This window comes from Varroa jacobsoni, unplaced genomic scaffold, assembly GCF_002532875.2.
Source record: "Varroa jacobsoni isolate VJ856 unplaced genomic scaffold, vjacob_1.0 scaffold_1318, whole genome shotgun sequence".
NCBI classification, from domain to species: domain Eukaryota; kingdom Metazoa; phylum Arthropoda; class Arachnida; order Mesostigmata; family Varroidae; genus Varroa; species Varroa jacobsoni.
In genome coordinates, this window is record NW_019214220.1 from 381456 (window position 1) to 397939 (window position 16484).

The window sequence follows — 16484 nt, forward strand, 5'->3', positions numbered from 1 at the left end:
ATCTCTATATATATATATATATATATGTATATATATATATGACGTTTATGTTGGCTGGTGCATCAAAACTTCATTTATCCATACCTCTTTTTTACACGAGCAAAACGGCTAGTTTTAATCAATGTCTACGGGTCGTTATGTTTAATAGGAGTAATAAGCATCTGTAAAACACTGCCGCGTTCCTTCTTTCATTAGCAGCAATTTCTGCATTGCTTTATCAGCTGCTGCTGCTGCTACTGCAGTCTCTCTGCCTTCTGCTCTCTTCGCGGGTCTTCGTTGCTTAGATCGCTCCTTATGCTGCTGCCCTCTCTGCTTGGCCGGATTGCGTCTCGCCAGCGCCAAGGACCCCCCAGCTCCGGACGAACTTCTTCATCCTGTTAACTTGTGTTCATTTGTTAACCGGCCTCTTCGCGGTCATCTCCTGCTACTCATTTGGTGGAGGCTTTCAGCGGATTATTCACGTTCGAGAAGACAGCAGCTAGCAGTGCAGGTAGGTAGGTAAGCAGACGGAACAAAATACAAATATTGAAACGTTGAGCTTCATTAAGTGAAACGTCTATGGAAACGTTAAGCTGAGATTGTATCATTTGAATAACAGTTTGGTTAGAGCCCGCATTTACACATGTTACAATCGTTCGAGTACTGTTATGTTTACTATCATTCAACGCAATTGATTAAAATGTACATTATGTGCTTTGGAGAAAAGACACGATGGATCGGATTTGATATAGTGAGAGTTATAGCAGAAATGGCATCGGCGTGCAAAAAAAGCTTACGGTTTTTTTTTCGCTTGATGATTTTTGAAAAATCCTTCTATACACACAAGCAACAGTTCGAAAAGTTGTGAGCTTGATTTGAAACGAGACTCCTAGTTGGCGCTCATAAATACCTTAAGATCTATTGGCTATAAACCCGAATAACCGACAATATAATAACACCACACATAGCGGCCGTTAAATACAGGACAAGTGAACCAGTGGTTAACTACGAAATGTGCGGACATTGAGAAAGCAACTTCACTGAACACTTATAGACCCGAATGTTGTTGTGCAGTCAACTTAAACTTCCAGTTAGCTTGGATTCACTGAGGCCAATGTCATTGATTTTTTACAAAAATTGCTCCTTTTCATTGGGCAAATCGGAACTAATCATAGAGATATTATCACCGATCGAATGGCTGTACACAGTTAGAACGACCACTTATCGAAGCGGTCGGTTGGCCTCGAGAACGACCGATTGATTCTATAACGATTACTGATTTCTTCCTATGACCTTTGCCTGGCACCAGACTTGTCGAATGGAACAGACCTGTGTATCGTATAGCAATTCTTACTACGTGTGCTATTATAAGTGCTCGCGTTTAATTATAGTACTCCTAACCCGTCGCACTGCTTTGTGTCTTTGCTTCTACTTCGAAACAGACCTGTATTTGATTGGTTAGCGAACATATTCATGTAGCATAATGTCATTCGTCGAAACACTATCATAAAGCTTACTGGGTCAGGGACCCGAAAAGTGACCAGAAAATATATCATCCTGCGGCATTTGGAGGCCGCCACAGAAGAGCCACAGCGCTGTGAACACTTCGAAATACGAAGAAAATTAAACAAAGCCTTATTACGTCTTGTATTCGGCCTTCTACTTCTGTACGTGTCCGTCTATGTGCGTCTGCGTTCGTACCTGTATGTGGGTCTGCGCTGAACCTCCAAATTCGTGCGCTACAAGCCCTTCTATGTATTCGTCCCTATGGCAATGTTGTTGTCCGACAATTTTCTATGTCCCCGCAGTATCCGTTATTGTTGTTACTATAGTTCAGCGCTTAATCCTGCCTGCTGGTTGTATCGTAGTCTGCTTCCCCGCCGATGGTCACTTACCACCTATGCGGTACAGTTACGCTATGTTGGCAGCGATCGTTGCTGCTATGGCAGTGCTACGCACGTACGGCAATTGGCTTGAATCTGTTTGGCTGCCTTGGCAAGTTTACTTCGTCCGATTCTAGGTCCTGAAGGGTGCTAATTTTAACATGGCGGCCGATCGCACTGACGCGGCCTTACAGGCCCAAACAATAACTATAACATTATAAAGCTGTTAGCGTCTAACGTATAGAACTCGTTCAGCTGTAAAATAAAAACTGTGTGAAATGAACGTACTGTATTCGAACCGGCGGATTAATACTGATATTCACGTATTTGCATCGCTGCGCGTGTGTAGATAATGGTTCCATCCTTCTTATCCTTGTCGTCAATGGTCAGGTCGTTGCCACGTGCTGATGCACGGATAGTGAGTATCCTGTTTTCTTGTACGCATCACAAAATTAGAGCGACATTTATTTGTAGAGAGAAAATAGATGTAACGAGAGAGATAAGATAACGAGAATTTAGTTATATATATTAGATGTTCCCCATAATAAACGTTTTGCTATTTTCTATTGCTTAGCATCCTCTGGCAAAGTTCTATTGAAGATGAGATAATCTACTGCAGAATAAGAGTTAACCAAGTGAACATCAAGTTACTATTTAAGTTGGCAAATGAGTTGAATCCTCTTCGTCTGTTTTTTTGCACTCAGTTCCACTGTGTGTCAGTTAAACACTAATTGTGCAACTCGCTCAAACAATTCTCGCTTCTGTCATTGTTGTTAGCATTAATAAGCTTTCTTCTCAAGAGTTATGTATACATCCTGCTTAAACTCTAGAGTAATTGTTCAGCATAAAAATATCTATTCATATACAAACATCTGTTGTCTGTATATAAAGTCACGAGAAAAAAAAACCTTGAAATGGATATACATCGCGCGTATTGGATAGTGCAATTACGTTCTTGAAGGCTTCAAGTTGTGGTAAAGGCAGCTTCAGGACAAACCTTATTGATGATTTCACGAGGTCTGTAAAATTGACCCATCTAACGGGAATGAAATATTCGCCTTAAACTTAAGGTGATTTCTGTTATCCGCCATTCAATGTTTCTCGTTTTTGTGAGTCTCTAATTTCGGCATATATATTTTTGTCATATCCCGGTATATAACTTCGTCAACACTGTCGAACGTTGCGACATCTTCGATAAGAGAATCGTTTCAACTCCGTTTATTGATCTTCGCTACGCTCTCGTCGAATTAATTTGTAGACGTTTTTTGTTATCAGTATTATCATCTTTGCTAGCGGTTTTCTGTCGGCCTTCGCTAGTGCAAACGCAGCGGTGCGCTCCAAATATAGCAATCTATTTGAAGTCATAAATCTTCACGTATTGATCTTCTGTACGTATTGCCATAATTGACAGATAAACAGTCGATGATTAAGAAAGCTGAAGTGCTCCCTCTACTTCTTTCTTGGTTCAGAAAAGTAATGAAATAGATAGATAAGGACGAAACACCAGGTCGATTCTTCGTACACCGAAAGATCTCATCACACGTGAACTTTTATAAAAGTATTGAAGACTGTTCCAGAGGTCCATGTGTCATGTTCGTTAGGTTATTTCTATGCCCAAATTTGAAACAAGGATAACTCCGAAATCTGCTTATCGTTACTTTTATCTTGACCATCAATGGATTATAGCAAAAAACGATAGATATTTAAGAATTTCACTCAAATCAAGAAATGTCCCGGCCTGAGTTGATTCGAGTACTGACTATTTACAGTAGTTATCAATGCTTCTATTCAAACGTACTTTATTTGTAAACATCAATAACAAATCAACGCTGCGTTGTAAAAGAACCGTTCACCAGATAGTTTCACGGCATTCATACTATAAATATGAGTTAACCTTTTAAGTCGGTACTTTTGACAATTTTCTATTATATTTTTCCTCTTTTTTTTTTTTGATGGGCTCGCAATTAATCGTTCAGTTAGCCATTAGGTATCTTTGTATGTTGACTCGACCTATTCTTCCGTTAAGCAATGTTCGGTACAGATACTGTACACTGAGCTCCAGCGAAAACATTCTGTCAGACCAATTATCGCTTTCTGCTAACTTTACATGGACTCGCTGTACACACTTTAACGTTTCTAATCTAACAAAATTCCCATAATGAAGGACAATCAATAGCCGAGCACACTAAACATCAAGAAGAGTTATATAAAAGGCCAAGATTTTGAAGTTCGGCTAAAGGAAATTTCGAGCAGTGATCTGGATAGTCGATGCCATTCAGCCAAAAGATAATATAGACTGTGTACGTTTCTGGAAAACGTCAAATACATATACATGAAAGATGCACACAGTGGTAGAATACGAACTACAGATATAAATACGTTATCTTAAATACGTACAGAGATCGCAAATAATACGAAACTAATGTATACAATAAAAAAAAAAACAGGTGCTGGTGACATTGAATACTGCTTTGGTTTCCCCTAGAGAAAGACAGGTACGTACTTATCCCATATATATATAATATATTATATAGACAAATATAATGTATTGAGTGCATATTATTATGTGCAACACTTACAGAGTTATGATATTTGTTAAAAGTATATATATATATATATATATATATATATATGCTTATAAATTTCATCACGCCATTTCCTTAGGACATTGTTGTCACTTTTTTGGGAACTGGATCAGAAGTTCATCAATAATTGGTCGACCATGTTATGTAAGACAAACGTGTATTGTAAAAATTTTCTCTATTCAAGTGTTAGTGTGTGTGCACTTCTTGTTATAACTTCTTGTCGTAACTTCATGTTAATACTATGTCATTAGAACGTTAACTTGCTGAAACAGCGTTGCCAATTGGCAATAACAAAATAAGCTCGGTTTCAGAAAAGACAGACTGTAATATACTGTAAAACGTGACTTATCCTTAAATGGATATTTCCTACCAATATCCCATGTGACCTTATTTAAAAAGACAGCTGTCACATCAGCACCTTTCGCTGTCTTCATAGAAACTATAATCCTAATTAGATCGCCTATTATGCTGCTTCGTTGCGTTAGTATATTATTTAAAAATATGTGTAATTTTGTTGACGGACATTATCAAAAATGCAGACATTAACTGATTACGGAATTACTCGCTACTAAACTGACTGTAACTCGCCGTCTACTAAACTGTTTGCGAAACATTCATTGTTATTCTCCTTATCTCAGAATGTTGTTATACCCCATCCTCTGCTGCTCGATGCTAGCTGCCGTCCTGGCATACCCCAGTGGAGCTCCGGAGAGCGCCTGTCAGTCTCTTATGCCCCAGCATCAAGTTAGTCCTCAGACAGGCCGGTCTCCCTACGGTATTTATGTTTCGGCGAACGCTATTCACAGCGGTGAACCAGTCACTGGTAAGCTTCTTCCTGTTCCATGCCTTTTTCTTCCCGCGCTAAGGTAAGATCACCTGCTGAATCCTATGTTGGCCAACTATTTGATCTAGAGAGTGGAAAAAAGAGAATGCACTTTGTGACCTTCTCTAGCGCGGTGCTTCCGCAGCGATACCCCAATAGTTTTCAGACCCCCTCCGCTACAATTCGGCCGAAATGATTACACGAATAGTCGTAGACCGAGCAGGTCCCGTCACATAACATAAGACTTTACTAGGTCAAGGCTTTAGTTGATGACGAACGACAAAAAAGGCACCGATAGCTACGTGGTATCGTGAAAAATGGCCATCGGAGACAATATGGCCCTGATCAAGGAAGTGAATATGCCTCAGGGTCAAAACTAGAATAGTGAATCACGTATGAAATGCAAATAGAAGTCGATCTATAGAATGATATAGTGGTGTCCTTAAAATCCGCTTGCTGATTAGCGTCCATTCGCGGCTTGTGTTTGAGCTCACAAGGAACTTTTATTAAAGTAATCTTTTACGGTTTATGGAGTAGTTAGATCTTTGTTTTCTGCCATAAATACATAATTGTCAAACATTTTGAGCTAAACCATATGTCGTAGGCTTTGACTAAGCAGAACGCTGTGACGCAAACCGTGTATTCAAGGTTGACAAAGATAGCTCACCTTGTAACCAATTGGGTTTCATAAGGGGTAATGGGGGAACGTGTCTGTAAAACGTTCACTCAGCAATTCCTAGTCTGCAACCACGACCATCGCTAGCTATAGCGACTGCACGGAAGAGTACGGAGCGCTCACTCGCAACGCGATAGGCGAAACGCATTTATTACCACCTTCAGGAGACCTTCGTTGAGATGCAATTTGATGGTGTTGTAATTGTATATCCTTTATTTAATATAAACTGATCCGTCAGTTTCTTTGAAGCAACAAATATGCCAACAAAACAATGAAAAGGCATGTATAATAGAAGTTGTAAAATGTAAATACTGTGTTCAACTTCATATTAAAATGTTTGCTCGCGTCAACTAAGTGCTTTTGTCAATTGTCCTTTGGCATACTATGTCTTTCAGTCAAATACATATTAGGGCACTCGTTACAGAAAAATCAAATATAAGATTGAATCCAGTACGTCGAAACTGAATAACTTTCAAACTAGGCGCCGCTAGCAGACATAATTTGGCTGGTAAATACTCCAACCTTCTTAAACTTCATAAGTGAAGATAAGGACATTAGCTCACAAAGAAACATTTTAGTCCTGAAAATTAACGATTAGTGGTCGAGTTTTTGTTCCTCGAAGGCCACAGCACTGCAAAAATTAGCCAAAGATTGGTGAAGATATTAGGTAAAGAAGTCCTGGGCGGAAGCATAGTACGCGGATAGGCAAAAGTTTCAAGAATGGAAGTTAGCAATAAGGTCATCAGATGTCGGGACTTGAAGCATGAGAATACATTGTCACAATGAAAAGGCTTTTCATAACTGCAGAGTCTGGAGTCTAAGGGCTTTGCAGAATGTAACGCGTTAAAAAATATATACCCAAATGCTCAAAATACGAAAACTGAGTGTCCCGTGACCAGTCGGAAATGCGTGTGATGTATTCCACGTGCAATTCGCTGAACTTTAATCAATAAAAAACCCGCTTGGCGCATATAATCACCATATATGCTATAGGGACACAAGACGTAAAAATGACGTCGCCTTGAAGAGAAATCAAATGTAGTGGCAGTATCGAGTAGGTTTACACATAAAGTTACAATACTTGCAGTGGACGTCAAGGTAATCTGTTATTATTAAGTATTCGCCGAAGATCAAACAATTAATGCAGCCCGCTATCTAGAGTTTCTCGAGAGATCGTTGGCATGGCAATCGAAAACGTGCTTGATGATAATGCCAGACTTCATCGCTATGCCTTGATTACTTTCTGGATCAAGCAAGGGACTCTCCAGCGTTGGCTTCAAGCCGTTTATTCTTCTGATCGAAGTTCGCGTGATTACGGGACTTCCTATGCCCTAAAATAGGCAACTGGTCGGCAAACATATGCCGCTATGGATTTACTTGGTAATGTTATAGTTAAGAAATTACATATAAAAACTCTAATGGTAGGTTTATGACTGTCCAAAAACTCCCAGATCATTGGCTCAAGGTGTCGAAAATAAAAAAAAGTACCTCTAATACATATTAAAAAAAATCATCATTCTCGAAAACTTGATCAAAAGTGATTTGTTTTAAAGTCTGCCGGGTTCGCTTGTGACAGCCTAATATAGAGTAATTTGCTAGTCATGTGTAATAATTAACCAATATGTGCGTAAAATGCCTTCTAACCGCATCAAAGTATGTGGGTTTAATTAAGTTAGTGGTAATGGCCATGCAGGCAGTTTCACACAGCGGATACCATGGACAAGAACCCTTTGCTCCACTCGAGTCATTAGTCCTTTTGCGTTCATCCCGCTGCTGTTTGGCGTCGTTCCTTCAAATTGAAGCTGATAGAAATGTACATAGATTGGAAACGCACTATTTGGATGTTACTGTATAGGTACACAACAGTATATTTTCACAGATACCTACATTAGAAGCTTGGCTTTCGGTGCACGCCGTCTATATATGATATGGCTAAATGCTATGGAAAAGATTCCAGTAGTAGAAACCCCCAGCATCTGGCCATTTACCCTGTCATCGTCTACGACTTGAGCTAACGTACAAAAACTTTGTTTTAATAAAACACACTTGTGGGTTTTCCTATTTTGTTTTAAAGGTTTCGTTGACGAAAAGCAGGACAGCATTCTTATATTGAAGCATTGTTAGCTTAGGTACGTATCATCTTAGCAGACCAGATTTAAGTCAGTGTTGCCAAAAAAATAAATTTCTTCGCGGGTAAGTTGTTCATATTCGGTAATCAGAAAGATAATTTTATTACTAAAAGTTTTATAAACTAAATAAAGTTTTATAACAACTTTTTTTTATAAGTTTTACAATCATTTTACAAGATATGTTTTAAACACATACTACTTTAGAGCCTTTAGTACTTTTTGTAAAATGTACGTACTACTAAATAAGGTTTGACGAGTAGAGTGGATATATTATTTGACAGCTTTGTTAACTGGCCCACATGTAGGTCGGTTTTTGCATTTATTTCCAGCACAAATACTTGCTAAATATCTTTAGAGTACTAAAACCACCTTGAAACTTTTACAAAGCATTACGGTTTATAAAACCTGTTTTGTAATAACACAGAGACTTTTATTTACCACTCATCCATTGTTGGAACTAGCATTTACGAAGTTCTGAGCGATAAAACTTAGCTAGAGCTCAGGTTTGTGTGCTTGACATAACCAAGCTCAGACGTTATTGAAAGAGCGACAAAACAGTAAATCTTATTTCCGAACTTAGGCCCGGCACAGCTAAGTACGCACATCAGTAAACCTTGTCTGAACTACCGTACCTTCGTAAAGTTTGCTTCCGCTGAATGTCCCAATAAACAAAGCAAGCGTAAATAAATAAAGAAGGGTAAATAAAGCAGGTACGCGGCTAGTCAGTGAGAAGAGGGCACCTTCTGAAGCACAAAGATCGTTGCAATGATTAAAATTTTGAGCCTGTTGCTCGCATCCCGTACTCGGCTGTCGAATTCGTAACATGCGCACGTACTTCGAGTAACAGAATGCACCGAAAAAAAAACCAGCTGCGGGAGCAGGAGGCGTGACAGCACCAAAAGTAGCCGAAGCAGCGGAAAACATTGGATTTTCTTTCTTTATTGTTTTTTTAGCGTCCACAAAAAATGATCACCGAATGCAGGAACCGTGAGAACGGGTGACGGCATTGATCGTAGACGCATACCGAGACAGTTCACTGAAGACCTAGGTGGTAGGCTGTCGAGCCGCTTACGACGATTTCCTATCGAGGCTTGCCAAACGTAGCTGCTACTGGCGGAAAAGCTGGCGCTGCTCTGTAGTAAGGACAAACTCCGGGAAGCGTTCGTCTTTATGAAAGCGAACTTAAGGTCCTAAAACTGCATGGCGTCCCACTGGAACGCATGGAAATAGCATCCGTGTCTCTTTATTTCTTGAAGTAGAAGACGATTTATCCCACGCGAAGCGAGTCGAACTCAACCGGCAGCCTGATTCATTCACCTGCTTCGACCTGTGTGAGCTTTGTACGGATGTAATGTGCACAGAGGGGTTATTTCTCCGTTGTTTTTGTTCTGTCCTTTATCCAGTGTTTAAGGTGCCCGCTTGCTTCTTTAGGGCTAAAGGTCAATGAAGAATCATACTTTTTACGAAGTTTTTTTTTTATGAAGAATCATACACAGGTAACCTTGTAAGTAACGTAGGCTCGAAAAATGTATTATCAAAACTATTAACGATCGGCACATTATTAGATTATTATTATTCGAATTATTACGACCGAGGATATAACGGACGCTGTATTGTATGTAAGCTAGATAGATGCGTTCGCTAGCTAGTCGAATATAAACGCCTGATGCGCTCACCTCTGAATCAAACGGGTTTCAGTGTCCTTCTACTCCTTTTTAACCCCAGCATTATCTTTAGTTGCCAATTTCATAAAAGTGGGTTCCACAACCCAACAGCACTGTTCTATTGAAGCAAAGCGTTGCCTAATGCATCAGTCGCACTCTACAATAGTAGTACACGTAATATGGGTTTTTTTGAGAATAGTCTTGTGTCAGTAGGCTCATCTACTTAAGTAATCTTGTAGGATTAAAATATTAACACTTCTACTTTTGCCTATCTACTAATCGGGGTTCTACGTGTTGCATTGCAGTCACACTTCAGGGTGGTACCTTTAGAGGCTTTTTGATTGTGGCACGTGACGCGTCCACTGGCCAGGTTATTAACGGCTCTTGGGTAGCGTTTGATCCACAAACTAAAGTGATCGCTTGTGGCTTGACTCATGTCTCAAATAATGACAAGCAGCGGGCATCCGGCCAATGGACCGCTCCCTCCGGCCTTGAAGGCCGACAGATTATCTTTCAAGGCGTTGTTGTAAAGGACATTAACACTTTCTGGAACAATCTCAGTTCAGCACCTGTCTCTGTGCGCTAGACCAAAAGCCTAGAAGAAAACCGACCGTCCGACAGGCTCAAGTGACACCAGGACAATCAGCGCACGACACAAGGAGCCTTATATCGGTATGCGTCAGAACGTAGTTTCACGGAGAATGTTTACGACACTCAAATTCGTCAACTCATATCATAACGTAATGGAACAATATCGTGCGGCTAAAAACATACAGAAAAACTGAGAGAGAAGCTACTTACCTAGTAACCGTCAGTACATACTACTGCACACTATATATTGGACAAGTTGATAAATGAGCGAAGAAATAAAAGCGTAATTGTAAATATCACAGGAAAATTTTGGATTTTGTATTCATTGTTGCTCAAGAGTAGTATGCGTGTGGTAGCCTTTGGTTCTAAACAGTCCTTTGATTCCTTGGCAGCGTTGGTTCTAACCTAATTAATAACCCAGTAAGTGGGGTGTCTATACGCATTGCATACATTGAAATTGTTAAATTCGTGATATAAATTTAAAACTCTGTGTTGTCCATAACCTTTCGAATACACATAAATAATGTTCTACTGTTCTATATGGTCAGATACGTCACATGATATTACATTTTCACCCGAAATACTCCTAACCTACATGTTCAAACCTGTTATTTCTATTTTGATAAAGTTGCAGTTGTACGTTGGTACGAGCCTATGGGTGTGAGCTTAGAAAGTTCGGATTAGACAGATTTATTTGTTTTACTTAAGATGGACATTTTTTTATTTAAAATAAAGTATTATTTTGTGGCTGGAGAGCAATAATTATCAAATTTAGAGTGATTATGAGTCCTATATTTAGATACGATTAAATGCATTTAGTAGTAGACGTTCGTGGATATAGGATTAAGATACATATTATCAGAGTATTTTATATGATTTCACAGCATTCCGCTCTACTTTTCAACGTGCTTGAATAGTTCCATAAAATTCAGACTAAAAAATAGATCCGTTTCTTAGTACATACTTCTTCTACACTCAGTCTCGAAATTTAAGGAAGATTTCCCAACTTGTTTTTCATCGTCAGTATCATGTATCTATTTAGATTATTAGTTAAATATAGTTAGACACGTATAAAGCATTACGACAGTAGTGACGGCAGCAGAGAAGCCGATCCAATAGAGGACGACTCGAGCTTCGAAACGATGACCCTCATCGGCCAGTTCGGTGAAAGCATACGACGAGAAGAACGGCATGAGGACTGTCGTCGTCTTTCCCGCCTATCATCGGATATTCGGGGCGATAGAGGCTAACTCAAGCTATAGCCGACAATTATTCCGCAAAAGGCTCACTAGCGAGACAGGTCACGGCAAGAAGGAATTGGTAAGGGTTCCCTTACACCGTCTTTCCCGACTTCGGCTATGGAGAATGGTCGAGGGGACCTTCCGCTCATAACTTTTATCCAGAACAAACCCTCTAAATCCAGGAGACTTGAGTAGGAGCGAAGTCTCCACGCAGGGTCTGCTGTCGCGTGGCCTTAGCCTATGCATCCTGACTTTCATGCTGCTCCCCCGCTGTCAGGTCTCTACCAGCAGCAGCAGAGGTCTTCTTAGCGCTGACGGTGGTGGCTGGCTTCCTGACAAAGGCAGCTATACAGTATTAAGCACTCACCTGAAGCGATCCCTGTTGAACTTCAAATCCGGAATGCGGTTAGCCATCATATCACCGATTCAACAAGCATCCGCTTCGTAGTGATTTGAAGATCTGTCTGTATTAGATATTTTACTGCTCTATTCGCTTGCGTAATATGCATATGTAACACGATATTAATAGGCTGATGTTCGACAGAGCTGTTCTGTCTCTGATCCGATTAAAACGGGCAAACTGATGTCGTGCCTAAATCACGGAACCTTCAAATCAGATCCGCCGAGGTGTTCTTTTCTTCAGATTGGCATAACAGGTAGCCGCCCAACGTCTACAATCCTATGTAAGTGTGACTGCAAAATTAATTATTGTTGACACATAACACAGAACGCCCGCTAAAGCAGACGGAATATGAAAGGTCTGGAACATTTTCAAAGCTGGCTAAGGGGCCTGCACTAGTGGATGCAAAGCATGATGAGTTCGTATAGTGTGCGATAATTCGTTCCCATCATGTGTTTTAGCGGACTGAGAAGCCAAACGATTGCATTCGTTTAGATCAGAAACATCTCACTGGTGAATCATTGTATAATGTATTTACGCACGCATATAGTAATATATAATTTACTACTGTATGTAGAAATATTTACCAATTGAAAAAATGATAAGTGAGACCCAGTCGGGTTAGTTGTTAGATAATGGTATATAAGTGGCCTAAATCGACAATATGTATTAGTTCCCTTACATAAACGCACAAGCTTACGTTACCTAGCAGAGTGGTGAGTTTCTATTCCAAAATAAATAACATCTTCTTTACTCATGGTCCAATACCGGCATAGTGTTCGTATGAAAATGTATTTACCCACATACAATCAGAATTCTAATATTTAACACAAATGCGATGCCCATTCTGTAGCTGAGCTCGGAATTACGCCAAATTAAAGTTAAAATTATCTCGTTTATAAGGAAAATACTAGATACTGCTCGCGTTTAATGGCTCAAGTACGTGTGGAGTGGATACCGCAAAACGGCATATCATTATTAATCTTCTCAAAAAAACTTGGGTAAATCTATATTCAACTGGGTACACTTAGTCTGGAGCTTGAAAGGACCTGGCCTGCACGTTGCACCACTTAGTCTCTGACACATAAGGCAAAATTGCCTTAGTGTCTACTGGCTTACGGCATATTTACTGAGCAGCGGCAGCTTGCGGTACATTCGAATTTTCACGACACCTATTGCCATCTTGAATTGCTAATCATATATATATGCGTTAGCTTCGGGTTCTCTCGCAGTAACACTTTAAGATCGTTTGTACTGTGCGGAAAAACGTTAATTGTTTGCGCGAAACGGAAGTTTTTTTAAGACAGTCTGACATTTCAGCGTGAAGTTAGTTTGTCTCGGCCACATTTTATAGGTTATGAATGACCGATATATATCTGCCTGTTGTAATTTAAGTAAAAAAAAACCTAATCATCAATGAGTTGTCGAATGATATTCTTGATGTCCTATTCAAGTGAACGCTCACTGTTGTGTTTGTCAGCGTCTGGACGTGTAATGTCTACTGTCCGGAAGAGAGTTGCCGACAAATACTTATTAGAAATGTTACCTAAGCCACCGCTAATGAGCAATTTCCTGTTGTTGTTGTTTCTGGGACTTCTTGTGTTCTTTGGCCTATATATATATGACATAATTATAATGATTTTGCTTTTATAGTGTTTAAAAATCGGTGTGAACATCAATGACCATTCTACATAGCGACATACAATCCGCATCTGTATAGTATAGGATTGTGCTAGCGCCGCCGCGTACAATTCCGATAATACATATACGGGACACACATATGCGGGATGTACATGATCGTGGTTCCATAGTAGGTTCTTGTTAGGGCAGTCGTAGACGGTAAGCGGCAGGCCTCAAGATATGCGAGAAAACATCTTTGGATGAGTGAAGCCTTGGTCAATATAGCATCTAATGTATATTTAAAAGAATACATTCAGTGTGTATTTAATATTCCTCCACCTCTACCTCTACCCACCCCGAAGGTATATAATGTTTACATGGTTATTTGTAAAATAGTCGATAATTGTTTTTCATTGCTGTTTCGTAACCTTAGTCTTTGATGGACCATATGGTGAAAATCATTCCAGATCGTATGGTGGCTTGCGTGACTCTATCGATAGCGTGTGCCCGTCTGCTTCGGATCATCTGTGTTCTATTACCGTCTATCCAAATAATCCTGTGATTATCAAACTGATATTCAAATAATCATGACTAAATAATGGTCAAGGTTCGTCGTCCTATTTCTAGTTTACACTTTCCATAATAACAACGCGTCGAGCTGATAATGCAGCATCCTATACACCTCACCATCGATTTCGAGGTTTTTCAAAATAAGAAGTTTCACGGTTATTATGTGAAGGCTACCAATGCGAAGACCTATAACAGACTCATCTCTACGAAAAATTTGCCTGTAAAGCTCAAACGCTTTAATGTTAGGAAATGTGGTACTCTAGAGACAAGCACATTTAAAGCTATTGGATTGACAATCTCATTATTTTTATTACGCATTGTCAACTGAGCCTGACACTGAACACTTTTTTCAATGGGTTCAGTACTTCCAGACGTTGGATTAGTAAATGAATTCTTTATATATCTATTGCCTCAAGAGGATATCACTAACCATATAATGATGACCAGTGTCCTGTTTTCAACACCCATGTTACATATCTAATTTGATACGTTATTTAACTTAATCCATATTGAAGTTATTATACGAATATATTTGGAGGGGTCAATCGATCTCGAAGGCTTACTTGAAATATTAATGCATGTGTCTCTAAAACAAAGATATTTCACCTGGCGTTGAAAACATATTTACGTGCCTAAGAGTACACAACGCATCGCGAGAGGGGGATCATTGTTGAGTGCCATCGACATGTGAAGCCGGATAAGACATCCGTTTCTGCAGATTGAAGCAGTGCAGTACGTGGATAAACAGCTGCAGTGTCTGTGCAAGTATTTTTTTAAAAATTTTGCTTTAACAGATGGTACTTATTGTCTAGATACCAAATCATAGGGTCTTTACGACTTTCCACTAGGATTTTTCGAAGCATGGCACATACTGAAAGCTTAACTATCTAATTAGAGTGGCAAATTTTGTATAAAACTGTATCACTACTATACATGGAGCCGTAGCGGGTCCCGGCCAAAATTCCAACACGAACGTACGAGTCAGTCATCACTGCTGTCTTTTTATCTATCAATGATATCTTTTCTACTTATCAAAATGTTAACCTATCGTATATACAAGAAATATTATGTATGTGTTGCACATTACGGTGAGCTATTGTCCTTGAAGATGAATTTCTCATAGTGTATGAGGAGTTCGCTTACGAATCCCTCTTGGCTTTGATACTTCAATCAGTTGTCGTAGTATCATGCGATTATGTTTAACGGTTACGCCGTTAATCAAATATATTTCACTCAAAATACCCTAGCCGATGCCACAATGGGCATGTACAAGCTCATCGCAGTCAAATACAGCTGTGATTCTGTTCAGTTTCAGCAAAAAAAAGTACCTCATTTGTGTAAATATATTAAAAAATAAATGGCTCGTTCAGGCTCCAATCGCAAAACACCTAATTATTTTTATAATTTTTCCCACAAAATCCCGAAAGGGCCTAGTATACAATTCGTCTCTGTTTGCGTTTTTTTTTTTCTTACATTTAGGACAATACCTTTTACTCATGCATGGTTATTTAGAGAAACAATTAGACCAGGGCTTTCAATGTTTTGAATACTTTTATTATTTATCAATGATTCCCGGAATAAAATCAAGCACAATATCACAGAAACGTTTGACGCTTACTTCCTATATTTACATTTTATATGTTCTCACTTACTACAAAAGTTTAATATTGGATAACTTGATTATAGGCTAAAAACGGATCCATCATCTAAATCAACTTCTGGCTTCATTTTGTGAATGGCTATTGCGTAGGTACATTTGGCGAGAGGAATGGTCGTGTGCTATGTTTGGTTTCTTATCCCTGGGTGTACGGCAGAGGCAACAAACATAAGTGCGTGTAAACAATACCGGCTCTCATGCATGAAACAACATACATTATAGCTGCAGCGGCCGTAATCATTGTAATGAACAACACGTCCGTTTACAAGAGGCACAGACTTCTTGTGTCCATATCTTATTAATGCAACAGACCGGACAGTCAACAACCTATGGAAGAAAACGTAGCATATAGTACTTTACCTTGAAGCTGAAACTCTGCACCGACAGCTTGCTCTTCGCGGGTTTCGACGGAGGACTTAAGTGGGCCCAGTTATAGGGTAGACCCCTACCGAATGACGTTCCGTGGTAATATTTCAGACTTCAAATTCGAAGTAATTTAGCATATGGGGAATGGAGGCTGAAAGTCAGCCAAGGTTTAAAAAAAACTTATTCTGTGAGCGTACATACGATGATGGTGAGAACAACTCTACTTAAGCAGCGAAAACCCAAATTGGTTCTCTGTATTAAGTTGTTTAGCGCTTAAATATTTGCTACATACACATATAT

The 16484-nt window shown here is 39.5% G+C and overlaps 1 protein-coding gene across 4 annotated transcripts; it reads left to right on the top strand.

The window, feature by feature from the left end:
* The first annotated feature begins 371 nt into the window (after positions 1 to 371).
* Positions 372 to 10637, top strand: LOC111268758 (putative defense protein 3). Of its 4 annotated transcripts, none has more exons than XM_022847918.2 (4): positions 372 to 490; positions 4310 to 4357; positions 5086 to 5270; positions 10045 to 10637. In XM_022847918.2, the coding sequence occupies exons 3-4, from the start codon at positions 5087 to 5089 to the stop codon at positions 10323 to 10325; spliced, it is 465 nt and encodes a 154-aa protein (XP_022703653.1). In that variant the 5' UTR covers positions 372 to 490; positions 4310 to 4357; position 5086; the 3' UTR covers positions 10326 to 10637. The 4 variants fall into 4 exon arrangements, with proteins under 4 accessions (XP_022703653.1, XP_022703657.1, XP_022703656.1 ...); XM_022847921.2 differs by having other exon boundaries at positions 378 to 498; XM_022847920.2 differs by having other exon boundaries at positions 378 to 494.
* Positions 10638 to 16484: the final 5847 nt, after the last annotated feature.